The sequence below is a fragment of the Trypanosoma brucei genome, chromosome 5 (assembly GCF_000002445.2).
Source record: "Trypanosoma brucei brucei TREU927 chromosome 5, complete sequence".
NCBI lineage: Eukaryota > Euglenozoa > Kinetoplastea > Trypanosomatida > Trypanosomatidae > Trypanosoma > Trypanosoma brucei.
In genome coordinates, this window is record NC_007278.1 from 803,106 (window position 1) to 816,862 (window position 13,757).

Sequence of the window (13,757 nt, forward strand, 5' to 3'; positions counted from 1 at the left end):
AGATAGCACAAGGAGAGGGGGAGGAAAAAAACAAACAAACAAACTTGTGAGGATCACGTGAGTGGTTGTGTGCCGCGTATTGTAAAGAAAAGAAGTTTTGTACACAAACGGAAATTATACACCGCGGTGCACAAGAGTGGTGATTTTACAAGAGCTGAGAGTTTAAAGAAAGAAAAAAAACGACAAAAGAAATTAGGAAGAGAAATAACAACAAAGAGGTGTACGGTAGCGGTAATACCGGCGCGCAACGATATTGGGAAGATTATATATACACACATATACACACACATATATATATATATATAGTTTTTAGCATATAGATAAATTTATTTATATATTTCTTACACGTATACGAAGAAAAAAAAGAAGGAGATTCCTTTTTTTTTGTTCACTCAGCAAATTGCGAAAGTAGTGAGACTCATCAAGCAGAAAAGGAGGCATTGCATCCGATGTCTCGACGTGTATTGTGGGAATCGGTTCGGCAGGAGGCACGTAGCAGGGTTGAAGGCGTCAATGCATCACCCATCAGCACGAATGGAATAATAGAGGCACGAGATAAAAGTGATGGTTTGATTACATACGAGGAAGGTGGAGGCGTCAGCGGCGTTGCAAACGATAATGAAGGGGGATCTCACGGTAAAATCGGGAATATGGCCACAGTGTCACAAGAGAATCGGGATACACAAAATCATGCAACTGGTTCACACGATAGCATAATCGCCAGTTGTGATATTAGTTGCATTCCAAAAGATAAGCACGAGTTGCACGGGCCTCCTTCGCACCTTTCACGTTGTGGATCATCTCCTGAAGCTGAAGGAAATTGTTCCGCTACCGCAGACCCAACGCAGTCGCATTTAACGGATCTGGCTATTTCTGTGCTGCTGGAAACGGGAGGGGATACACATCAAGACAAGGGTTACAATACGGGGCTTGATGTAAACAACAGCCGCTTCAATAGTTCGGCTACAAACAACATACATCGAGAGCTGGCGCAGGAAAAACAAAAAAACATTGCTGCTGAGCAACGATTGCTGACGCTGGAGAAGAAAATCAGGGCCCTGCGCGAGGAGAATCAGCATTTACTACTTTCTTCCGCCACAAATGCAACTGACAGGAAGATGATGAAGGGCGCGACTTCGGCTTACGCTGAGGGTGAAGTTGTTGGCCATGGTGTGCAACGTGACTTTGCGGATGAAGTTACAGACACAGCTGGGGAAGAGCTACTAGCACTGAAGCGGCGTTGTGATGAGTTGGAGGTTCGGCTCGGTGAATTAACGGCACAGGTGCGACAGAAGGACCAAGAATTAGAGCAGAAGGAAAATCGAATAAGGCAATTAGAGCACATAATTGCCAACGATCTAATTCGCCGATCAGCGGATGTGAACAAAGAAGAGAATACTCAAGGCAGAAGTGAGGGGGTCGGCCGCAGCTCCCCAAAAGTTGAATTTAGTGTGAAAAAAGACGTACCCGGGAAGAAGAACAGCTCAACCCAAGGAACAAACGGTGTAGTGAGTAGAGAATCACCAACGACAGCCGCTGCCCGCGAGACGGCTTCGTCCACAGCTGCAGCTCCACCCGGATTGAACTTAGGGGACTTGCGTTCAGTCGAGGCTCTGCAACGACTGTTACTGTCCAGCATTGAGGCTACTAACTTATTGGTCGATAGTTCAAGAGTGTCTAAAGGAAAGGAAATGGATACCTTATCGGTGCCCTCCTCCCTCACGCACGGGTCGTCGCATCTTGCCGAAGGGTACACGCGTGTGAGTACTTCAGATGTCAAGCAGCGTCCCCTCCGCGTAGTGAGACAAGGGGAAATAGTAAGCCATTCAGCGACCTCTAGAGCTTCATCAGCTGCAGGTGTGCGTGCGTCTCCCAGTCGCCATGGAGCGAGACACCGCGCCTCCTCCGTCCCCGGAAGGTGCAGTGAGTCGCGTGCCTCTTCAGTGAGGGCAATTCGACAGAGAGGACCATCGAGTGATTCGCCCATGCGAGAAGCAGCGATGTTTGCGCGTATATCAAGCGCCCCCGGGTGTAGCAAAGCAACTTCGTCTCTCTCTTCACGTCGCCCTCCGACCCAAAAGCTTCTCAGTGGTCGCATTCCGTTACGCTCCACAGAACTCTTTAGCAATGTGACCCATATGAACCGCTTCTCACAGTACCAGAATGCTCGACGAACCTCGCGCCCGGACGCATGTGCATCCGCCGCCTCGCCAAAAAGTAGCTGCTCGACGAACAAATCAAACGGCCGAGCTCCGAACGTGAAAAAATATGTTACACCTAGGGCCCGTGCTCGACCACGAATTGGCGTCGAGGCCACAGCCAGGAGTTTAAAATGCTCACCTCCACAGAAGCCTAGTACAACGGTCATCACCCGCGTTGAAAAGCAACGTGAAAGAACTCCACCAACACCTGTTCGCCGGGCAGAATATGTGAAAGAGGTGTTATCACAAGACCCATTTGTGTCTGAAATGTTTAAAACAACTTACCGACCCAACCGACTGGTGCGGTGCAGCAAAGAGGAAGGGGAAAGTGTATGAATATGATGGTGACAGCTTCAGCTTCTTATGGTTGTATTTTTTGCGTCTTCGTGATCAGTCGTAGGTGCATTGAGGAAGCACTTTGATGGCGGTAAAAAAAAGAAAAATAATAATGTGCTGGCTTTTAGAAGTCAGGAGCGGCTGTGGCGTATTCTTTACCATAGAACTATACTTGTTACCATAGACAGTTGGCGGTCATAACAGGGACGCTATGAGGCAAATGGAAGGGAGCGAAATGAAAAGTTTGCGAGAAGGACGGTGCAGCGGGGTGGAAACATACATACATAATATACGTATATATGTTCATATATATATATATATATATATGAATTGGTTCGTGTGGTGAGTTCTCTACTGGGGGGCGGGGGTACAATTAGGTTGTTCGAGTGAAACTTTTTAGTTTCCTCACCCGCGGGTGAGTGATAGCCGGTTTTCATGCACTTTCTTCTTCTTATGCTTTATTACTACCACAACAATGATAATAATACGTTTGACTCCCCTTGACTCTCTGTGTCTCGTACTCAAATGCTCTTTTGTGGCTCATCCGTCTTGTTCTTGTTGTTGTTCATCCGCAGCAGAAACGGTTGGCACATATATTTGTATCAATCGTACTTGCTTTCGTTTCTGTTGCGGGAAGTGACCTATGAAGATATTGAAGGTGCATTTTTTTCTTCTGAATTGTTACAGCCAGTGCTCAGTGTGGTGACTTTAAGGACAGTATTATTTTTATTGGCGCGTTTTGACGTCGTCGGTGCTTCTTCTGTCTTAGTTTTTTTTTTTCGTTATTCTCCTTCATTTTTTTTCCTCCCTTATGCCGCTTCGTATCATTATTCTCCTTTGCACCATGTATGTTTGTTAGTTTGTTATGTTCCGTTATTCCTTATTATTCGGCGGGTTATAATGAGAACACAGTGGAGGTTGTGGAGGAGGGGATGAACCTAAAAACGGATTTAAAAAACAAAACAAAGGGCTCCCCACGTTTTTTTTTAAAAAAATTATCGTCACGAAAGAAAATTATAATAATGTAAGTATCTTTATTTATTTATTGCTCATGTGTGCGGAGTTACATCAAATGTTGTCCGCTCCAATTGTTTAATTTCTTTGCACTACTCTCTTTATATGAGTGGGAGCGAAGGGAGCCGTTAAAAGGCGACATGGTCGCGTCCGTATAGTTCCCTTCAAGAACTCAAACGAAAAAGTTAGAAGAAAAATCAGGAGAAAAAAAAAAGGATTTGTGTTCTGTGATATGTGTGTGTGTGTGTGCGTGTGCGTGTACGTGGGAGATTGTTGTTGTAATTTATGTGTATTCCATTTAGTAATTTTCCAAATAACCTTCGTTTTTTAATTATTATTTAATTTAAAAAAAAAAAGGGAAACGAAGGAAAACAAGGGAGAATTGACTATAACAGCGACGTAATGTGTGTTTGTGTATGGATGGGGGGAAATTCAAGTGGAGTTTTCATATTGACTTTTGTGTGCTTCAGTCGATAGTGCGTCATAAACTTACTTACAATCAACATTTTGTGATTACGTGGTATCGTCAATGCTCTGCGATTACATTTTCATGCAAAAGCCAATGCTTTATCTTCCCTCTATGCTTCTCATTTTGCAACAGTTTCTGGTCGTAGTATACAAATGTGAATATGTGTTTCAACTGGTTTATTGTATGAAGTGAGGGAAAAATGCAGAGCGGGTGCTACACTGTTTCGCTTCTTTATGGAAATGTGTTAGTGGTTTAATTCGTGCCGAGTAGTGGAAACCTCCGGTGGATATTGCGCTTGACGTTGGCTGTTACACCGCTCAACCATTTTAATGAATATGTGATGTTGCTTTGTATATGTCCATTAATTTGCAGAAAAGTGGGAAAGTTAGGTCGTTTACCTCACTATGTCTATTAAAATGGCAATAAGAAGAGAGTCACAAAAAAAAAAAAAGGAGGTGCAGCGGTAGTAATGCACAGAACTGCCATTGCGATAATTCTGCAACATCATTCATGGGTATATATATTGCAACAAATGTGTTCAGATGATAATGAAGGGGGAAAAAAAGAAAAATCGAATTTCATGTCATTACAGAGGAAGGAAGAGGATGGACGAGGTTAATTTATTAGGGCTCAAATTTAGGATAAGTGCAGTTATTAGTTTTTTTTGTTGCTATCATTTTCATTTATTAGACGCTGTAGTGGAAAATCTATCATATTTTTGGGAAACTCCTTAGAGTTGCCCCTTTATTCACCTGTTTGATGAAGTTGTACATCATCTATGCCTTTTTTCCCCTCTTTTTCCCCCTCGTTTTTTGTGTTATGTTTTTGAACAAACGCCGATTTGAATGCACACCAACAGTGGAAAAGAAAAGTAGGAGGAGAGACATTTGCTCAACAAGTAGGGAATATTAAAAGAAGGAAAGGGAATACGGAAATAGGCTTAAAACAAAAAGGAGCAGTGCGCTGACACGGCGAAGAAGAATTAACAATAAAACGTTGGGGCGGTGCCGCTGCGTTTGCTGTCCAGGTGTGCCCTGCGCAAGATATTCATGCGTGTGTGTATATAATCATAAACTGGAGGGAAGGAAGGCCACGAACGGGGGTTTTCTTGTCCGTTTTGCTTTCCCGGTTGCGTGACAGTGTGAGTGTGTGCCATTACAGCTGGGCATTAATTGTAGGAAATGAATCGCAAGGGGTATAAGGCTCTTCCAAGGGAATATGATGAGGGTTTTAGTGAGGAAAGAGTTAGGCATGCATTGAACAAAGATGCTCCCAGCAAAATATATGAGGAGTTCATTGTGCAGAGGTTGCAGGAAATTATGGAAACTGCTCAGTCTGATTCGAAGAAACCTGCCACATTCGGGCGTGCAGCCGCCGCAGACGTTTTTTTGCGTCAAGATGCACCCATTACTGTAACATTTGCTATGCTGGCGACTTCGTGCGCGATGCACCCCACTACCGACGTTGTTACGTTTTCAGTGTTGTTCGCCGCGCTGTACACGTCGTGCATGGCATTGCAGGTACTTCTTTTATGGTTACGCATAACCGAAAAGAGACAGTCAGCTATTTCTGTCATGCAAAAAGTCCTCACACGGTGGAAAAAGCGTCTCGTAGAGGGACCACCGAGGGATAAATTGGATCGCCGCACTGTGTTTCGTTTGTTTTCTTCTTTCCTTCCAGCTAGCGCCTTTCGTATTGTGGCTGTTGTGGATACAACGACGGGGCGGCTAAAGCGTACTCTGAAATGTCTTGTGATGAAAGGGGCTCTTCGACTTCAAAGGACGACGTTGAAGGTGAGTCGTCACACGGAGCCAATTGAGTTATTTAAACTCGTCGACATCGTGCGAATGATACTGAAGGGTGAAGCCGTGATGTTGAGATCACTTCCAGATATGGCTCCTCCACCCCGGCACCCAAACGTAACCGTCGACGCCAACATCAATGGTACAGGGGTAGAAGGAAATGACGAGGACATATCAACAGATGAGAGTGATGACGAATACGACACGCGATGTGAGGCGAATAGTGTTCATGCGCTGTCGGTACCGCAACAGATGGCTTTTCTTGTGTATCGCTTCGTTCTTCTTGCTTGGTTGCTGGGCATCGTGGCGTGTACTTTTTCTGGTTACATATATCACGTACTCACCGATATCCCGCTGAGTGACGGCGTCTTTCTGAATCCTGCTGTAGCATTACTTGGGTTACTACCTGTAAACGCAAAGTTGCTGAATAGCATCCTCGTTATGTATGCGAATGTGAACCTTGAGTGTCTATTTCGTCATCTTGTCTCTAAAACCACACACGCTGTTGATGATCGGATTCCGAGACTTCCCTTCCGGGCAACTATGCAAGCTTTCCGCCGTGCCACATCAGCTACCTGCAGTCGACCCCCATTATGTTTTTCTTCCTCATTGGTCGAAACACTTGGAACCACAACCGTCGTGGCTCTGCTCGACACAACAGGCGTAGTGACCGATATGGTTCCTCTTCCCACACGGTTGCTTATGCTTAAGAGTTACACAGCACCGGAAACCCCCAGTAGCACAAGCAGCACTACAACCAGCGATAGCGATAACGACGAATTTAATGGCGCTGCTGCCTTTACAGGTCTTGATCATAGCAATGACCCGGACCCGTTCCTGAGAGCAGCGAACTTTGACCCAGAGTATCGTTTGGCGTTGAAGCGTCAAGTCCGGCAAAAGAAAACACAGAAGAGGAGGTTCCTGGAGTTGCAACTTGCACCTGGTACCGATGATGATCTTGCTGTGCAGTTTGCCGACTGCAAGGAGCGGCAAAAGTGGGAAAAGAATGTGGACTCCCTTTCACTGTGTTTGTTGATTCATGCTATGGCACCTGAGCCGACCAAATTCGAAACGTGGCAGGAGCCGCTTAGGTTTTGTGACCAAACACCCCGGTGGGGTCCCAGCATACACTGGGTGCCGCGTGCAAGCGAATTCGATGATTCATTAGCTAAGTCATTTCGAATTGTGGCACGTATATTTCATATCAATACGGTGTCTTGGCCGGGACGCTCCAGAGAGTGCCCGGAACAGACTTGCACGCTCCTGGTGGTCGCCAGTGATGGTCTATTACACGCATTTACTGTCGGTACCGTTTGTATGGTAACTCACAGTTGCCCATTTCACTTTAACGGCTATGAAATTGAAGGGTTCGATGAAGAGTTACGAGAGGAAGTAGTTAATACTGGCACAGTGGTGTGGAAAGACGGAAGAGGATTGGAAACCGTGGCGGCCTCGCACGCTATGCTACCGGACAAATTTCGTTCCTGTGCAGAGGCTTTGCCGCGGGAGGACGGCTCGTACGCTGAGTTTTTGTTTTATAATGGGGTGCAGATTACCGCTGAGAACTGTCTAGCCGAACTTAAGTTGTCTCCATCGGGGGAACCGTCGACAAATGGATGTGAGGGGACAAATGAAGGGGTACCACGCGAATGTTTCCTAGGAGTGCCGACGAACACGAATGGTTCAACGCCTGCAACCTCTGAAGCAGACGTTATAGGTGCCATCAACAGCAACGAGAGAGATGCAATCAACGAAGGGAATAGCTTCTGTTGCAGCAAGGGATTTACAGACATTCATGGAAACTCCCGCCTTTCGTTTGTTCCCACTTCTGTTGAACTACTAGGCGACCTTCTTCATGTTCTTATTAACGGCTCGCACGCCTTCTTGGGGCTTGTTGGACTTCAGGATTCCATTCGCCCCAATGTACAGAATGCGATGTCAGTTCTTGATGAAGCAGGTATCCGTTGCATGTACTTCTGCTCTGACGGTGAAAGGCGGACCAAAAGCCTCGGAAATCGCTTGGGCCTTGAAACGGATTGGAACTGCTGCATTTCTTTGGACGAAGGAGCCAAGGACCTTGACGCTCACAGCATTCGAGCACAGCTACCAGTGGGGATAAAGTCCATTAGGCGACATATCGTACACGTAGACTCCATTCCATTGCAGGTTAATATGTTTTCCCACGCACACAGCGCATCGACGCGTGCGATGCTTTCCATCTTGCAAGACAACCACGAGGTTGTGTCCGCCATTGGGTCGACGTTCAACCATAGCAACGTTCGGAGCTACATTCAGGCGGACTTGTCTGTTGGAGTTCTTCCGCAGAGGCGCGGAGCTGTAGAAGACAAGGAGGGACTATGCTTAGAAAATCAAAAGCGTATTAGTGAATCATCTGATATTCGTAGTATGAAGTCTGAGACTGGTGATCAGTTACTCTATCGCGATGTAGTGGACCTGATTGGCTGTGCCTGCACGCTCTCGGATACCTCGACCACCTCAATGTTACCGATAGTGACAACTTTGATTCGACAGGCAAGGTTTCGGCTAAGTGGAATAGGCAATTGCATTTCCTTTGTGATGCATGCAAACTTTTTTGTTACATTTTTGAATGTAATACCCTTGATAATTGGTGGGCCGCTCCTGATACAGCCAGCAGCTGCGGTGTTTGAGCTCAATGTTATCATACCCATCCTAGCTCTCTCGTGCACCTACACTGCGTATGCGGACAAGGACCCAATGAAGAGCATTCAATCGAGGCATAATCATTTCGTCCGACTTAAAATATTGCGTCACAGTGCTGTCGTGTGGTGCCTGCGGTACATTCCCTCACTTGCCGCGTTGTTGGCTCTGGGCATAACGTGTGGTTTACAAAAGTGTGATAAGGGAAGTTTGCATGAGCTCGCGCTCTCTTCATCCGATAAATGTATGGCTGCAACGCGTGGTTACATTGGACTCACGTTGAATTATTGGCTGATGTTTCACAGCTGGACGCACATGAGTCGTTACGACAGACTTTCACCCGCATTTCTATTTAAACCTCGTTACGGTGGACAATACATGTACTTATTCACATCTGCTCGGTGGGTCGCTGCCAATGCGCTAACCGTATTCTTCAGTGTTGCGTTTGTTGTCGCGGAAACCTTCTGGGACGGCATACTTGAAGACGCCTTCTTTCCATCACGCACTCACTTCTACATCTCCGCCTTCTTCCCCGTGCTGTTGGTGTTATTGGATATACCAATAAAGTCGTGGAGGTTGAAGCGCGCAACTTTAATGCAAAAGTTCCGTCAGTTGTCTTTCGGTACGCGGCTGGGGATGCATTCACCGCGAGGAGACTATGAACCGGAAGTTGGTTCGGCCACCGGTTGTAGCGGAGGAGCCAATGAGTGCGGAGGCGGGGTACAGGGAAGCACATCAGACGCCAACGTACGTAATGAACTACCGCTGCGGCGTAGGTTGCAGGATGCCTTTTATCGCTTCACAACCATGCGCAGGGGAAAACTGGAACTTAACTGCGTATGTTGTGATCATATCGGGGGTAACTACGCCACGTATCACATTAACGCAAACGACATGTAATTGATCGATTCGGGAATGTTGTTGTTGTTATTATTCTATTCCTCTTCAAAGTTGACGTGGTTACTTAGTGGTTGGGAGCTATCGGAGCGGTACCTCCACGCGTAACTTTTGGTGACCGACCTCGTCCAGGGTGATGGGTATGCAAAAGTGAATGTGTTGAGCAGCAAACGCGGGAACAGTTGAGTTGCTTAGCGACCGTGTAGTTGGGTAGCAAGTATAGAAAAAGAGAAGGAAATATCAGATGGTAGAGCCTCTACCACGGCTTCGTAACCTTCGGTTAATCAACTATCGAACCTAACCGTACTGCCCCTGTGCCTTCGAATCACTCTCACGATCTCCGTTTATTTTGTAATGTCTTTATGGAGGTAGTGAGTAGTGATGGAACAGGTGTGGGAATCATTTAAACTTCTGATACTGCCAGGGTGGCACCCAATACCAACTACTGAGTTAACATCAGAATGCATGAAAGGCAAAGGAGATGGGGTGTCGTTGTAAAAAAAAAAAATGCATCTCAGGCAGCTTCACTTACTTTTGTTTTCTGCGTCCTTCCTCTGGTTTTGCCTCCCGTTACACTGAAAGGCAACGTTTAATAGTTTTTTGATGCACATCTGCTCCTTTATAATTTCTTCTTTTCCATAACAAGCACACAAATAAGATTCCGTCACACCCTGAAGCGGATATTCGTAAGTGAAGTTGGGTGCGTGACGAGACTACTTTTTACATCCACCACAATTTAGCTTTTATTTTTCCGAAACGGTAATAAGAAGTGCACAATCAAGCGAAGGCCGCTGGAGGTGAAACAAACTAGTGAGAGCTAGCTGTAGAGCGATACAACAATGGTGCCATCCATCCCTCAACTACTGCTTGAGCTTCCGGTGGTTTGTGTTAGTGAAAATCATTTACTGAATGGTCGCCTTACTTTGTCCGTTAAAGATGCAACCGCTACCGCGCAGTCATATTACGGTGCTGTGGAGAAGTACTTGCAAGGTAGGGAACCCCATCTGGACTTGGAAAAAGATGTTGTCCCAGCCATTGACTTTGCCCTGCGTCTTTTTAACGCGGAGAACTTTAGTGGGGAGTTAGTGCCAGCGGAGCGGGAGCAGCTGTCTACCGTGCTGGATCGCTACGCCACCGTTGACACGCTGCACGAGCGCTATGTACAGCGTTTGTTAATGAGCGATGGTGAAATGCCTCATCCCTGTGTGCGACTTAGTAGGATGTTGCTGGCTGTTCTCGCTACTGCGTGCAGTTCGGTGAAGCATGCCGGACAGTCACAGCCGCAACCGCTGCTGCCTTACACCTCCGTTTGGCGTCTGCGTTGTCACATGCGTCACCAGCTAATCATGCAGCACCGTGCCCACTCAATATTTCTTCACCTCTCGTCTTGCGTGGATGCTGCCCTCGCACTGCCAGACGAATCACTTACGGCTGAACATCTGCTGGAAGTCGGCCACGTGCAGAACTATTACCATCAACGTGAACTAGCAGCGGAAGTGTTTTGGCGTGCGGCGAGGAAAAGCGGTTTATCAGTCAGCGAAGACACCATGGTTGGCGTGCGAACCCGGTGGCAACAACAGCGGATGGTGCAGATGGTCGTGAACGCCAGCAGCCAGGTTCCCTTTGCTGCTCCAATATCCGAAAGTGACGCAACTGGAGGTGATGTGCCCCTAGCTGTGATGAGCGAAAAAGATGGACATGATTTACTGGATCGACCCCGCGAAGCGGCTGAGGCTCCGGTGGCCGAATTGCAAGCGCTGCAACCACTGGATAAGGCTATCATGCTCGCTTTGTGTATAGATATACGGAACACTAATCCATATCATGGGCTGACGCAGCACCGCATGCAGACGTACGTAGAGCGGCTTCTGTCTGATCCAGTTCCCGCACCTTTCATCATACAGTGCCAAACACTGTTGCTGCGAGCTCGCCTAGAGCGAGGTCGGAACCGAGTTCAGGAGCGTGCCTTCATGCAGATGACTGAGCTAGTGGACCAACATTCGGCCGGTCGTGATCCCAACCGCGCGACGTTTCACAGAACAGATAGCGACTACTTTTACAGTGTTGCCTATCCGTCAATTTGGCAATTGCGAAGTGAGTATGCTGACTTCTGCTTCGATGAGAGCCTTGTGAAAACGGCACTCGACGCTTATGAGCAGGTGCAAGACTGGGAGAACATCATAAAATGTTGTAAAGTTCTTGACAAGAGGAGGAGGGCAGAATCCCTAGCGCGAGACCTGTTGGAGTCTGACCCCTGCAACCCACTTTTGTGGGTGGCATTGGGGGAAGCCACGAGGGAAGCCGAGCACCTTACGAAGGCATGGGAATTGTCTGACCATCGATCTGCGGCACCCATGCGAGCTCTGGCGCGGTTGGCACTCGAGCGTGAAGAATATGAGCGGGTTGTGGAATGTTTCGATGAGGCAGTGCGTCTCAATCCAGTGTTTGGTGGAGACTGGTTTGCCTTAGGCTATGCTGCAATGCAATTAAAGCGATGGGAACGCAGTGGTGAAGCCTTCACTCGCGTCTGTCAGATTCAACCCAACGATGCGTACGCGTGGAATAACCTAGCATCAGTACTGCTTCGCACAGGGAAGCTTCGTCCCGCATTTAATGCGATGAACCAGGCACTGCGCAACAACCGGAGAGACTGGCGGATGTGGCAAAACTACTTCGCGATTGGGTGTGAATTGAAGGAGGTAACTGAGACAACAAATGCTCTCAACGTGTTGCTGGACATTGCCCAACGTAACGTTCATCTAGAGCGCGGTTCGCTGAACCGCTTTGTGGAGAATGCCATTGCGTATATGGAAGGACGGATACCCGCAAGTTGCAAAGATCAACAGATGACAGAAGAAGATCAAGAACAGGCGGTGGAGCAGGAAGCAGAAAATAGAGACGAAGGTGGGAGGATGCACCGAGCGGCTGTCACTAACACCTCGGCTACCCGCATGGGTGTGGAAGATGACAGCATCGCCACCAATGGAAATCATGTTAATCCTTCTGATGAAGATGCGATGTGTGATATTGTGCCATTGTGTGCGGATATTGATTTACCAGACATGTGTTCTCCATCTACTAATGCGGCAGCTGCGGAGGAAGCTGAGCGCGTGCGTGAAGGTGTAATTAGCCGATATAAGTTCCGTTTGCGTGAGACATTTAAACGGATCATCGACCTATTTGTGACGGATCCGGACATATACGCCTGTGCGGCGAAGCTTCTACGATACATGGATGGACCGCTAACTGCTTACGAAATGCGGCAGAAGGAACTTCGGTGTTGTCAGCAAAAGGACCAATGGGAGCGCGACACTGCACGATTTGCACGGACATGTGAATGTCTTAATGATATGTCTAGGGATTTGTTGGATGCGGTTGATTATTGTGGGGATAGTGTGGATAATTTGAAGAAGAACAATATTGTAACGGTTTTAAGTGACACGGTGAATAACGTTATAGCCGCCCTTGAAGCGTCAGAGGAGTACATGGAAGAAACGGCAGAATACAAGCAACTGCGCGGCGAGCTTCTCCCACGTATGCGAAAAGCTCTTAAGGAGACCAAAACTCGCATTATGGCCGACTGACACTGTTATGCCTATATATTTCCGTTTTTGGGACTTGGTTCGCGGGAATTATAGTATCTGGACTGTGTTGCGAAATAAATGCACGATCTTTGTCTGGATGTGGGAGCAGTCAACAGTCACAATAAGATAATTAAACTCAGTGACTAACGCGTTTAAAGTGTTATAACTGTCTGTAACTGTATTCAGCCACGCCGTCCACCACAGGAGAACGGATGTATACTTGAAGTGACAGCCTGAAGTTGTAATTTCAATTTATTTTCTTCTTTTCCCTTTTCCCTTTTCTTTTTTTGAAAATTTAGGAGCTGCTCTCAAACACCTTCTATCGCAGACATACATCACGTTGGTTGAAACGAATGTTTCCACATAGATAGGCATGCGAACATCAGGGAGTTAGCGATAATAATGGACATTTTTCGTAACTTCAGCTACTAAGGAATTTTGAGCCCTGAAAGTAACTGAACCCTGCTGTTGGTTGTGATGTTTGGAAGGCACTTACCCAAATAAGTGAACAGTGGCGGTTGTGTGCCCTGTGATGTTAAACTCACTGTTACCTATAAGAAGCTTACATCAGGGCTAAAGTTTTCAGCATGTATGTATCCAATATGGCGTCTATTAGTTGCTACCTGTTATACTCAGTTTATGTGGTGCGTCACGGTTTACCCTGGGGCTTCATTCTTTCCTATAGCCACTGTGACGGAATGTTTGACAGGTTTCTTTTTTTTTTTCTAAAAAAAAAATAACAGTGCCCCTTAATAGCTTTTTCGTTATATATTGT

The 13,757-nt window shown here is 46.8% G+C and overlaps 3 protein-coding genes across 3 annotated transcripts, besides 5 other annotated features; all 3 read left to right on the plus strand.

The window, feature by feature from the left end:
- Nucleotides 1-13,757: part of a sequence feature (sequence corresponds to BAC RPCI93-3C6) that runs on past both edges of the window.
- Nucleotides 264-305: a microsatellite.
- On the plus strand, nt 450-2,537 carry Tb927.5.2500 (hypothetical protein, conserved; the record flags this gene model as incomplete). The annotated part of the gene is made up of 1 exon (XM_839829.1): nt 450-2,537. The coding sequence occupies one exon, from the start codon at nt 450-452 to the stop codon at nt 2,535-2,537; it is 2,088 nt and encodes a 695-aa protein (XP_844922.1).
- Nucleotides 2,814-2,864: a microsatellite.
- Nucleotides 3,785-3,816: a microsatellite.
- Nucleotides 3,875-3,907: a sequence feature (AT_rich).
- On the plus strand, nt 5,202-9,401 carry Tb927.5.2510 (hypothetical protein, conserved; the record flags this gene model as incomplete). The annotated part of the gene is made up of 1 exon (XM_839830.1): nt 5,202-9,401. One exon carries the CDS (start codon nt 5,202-5,204, stop codon nt 9,399-9,401), a length of 4,200 nt encoding a protein of 1,399 aa, XP_844923.1.
- On the plus strand, nt 10,238-12,982 carry Tb927.5.2520 (hypothetical protein, conserved; the record flags this gene model as incomplete). The annotated part of the gene is made up of 1 exon (XM_839831.1): nt 10,238-12,982. The coding sequence occupies one exon, from the start codon at nt 10,238-10,240 to the stop codon at nt 12,980-12,982; it is 2,745 nt and encodes a 914-aa protein (XP_844924.1).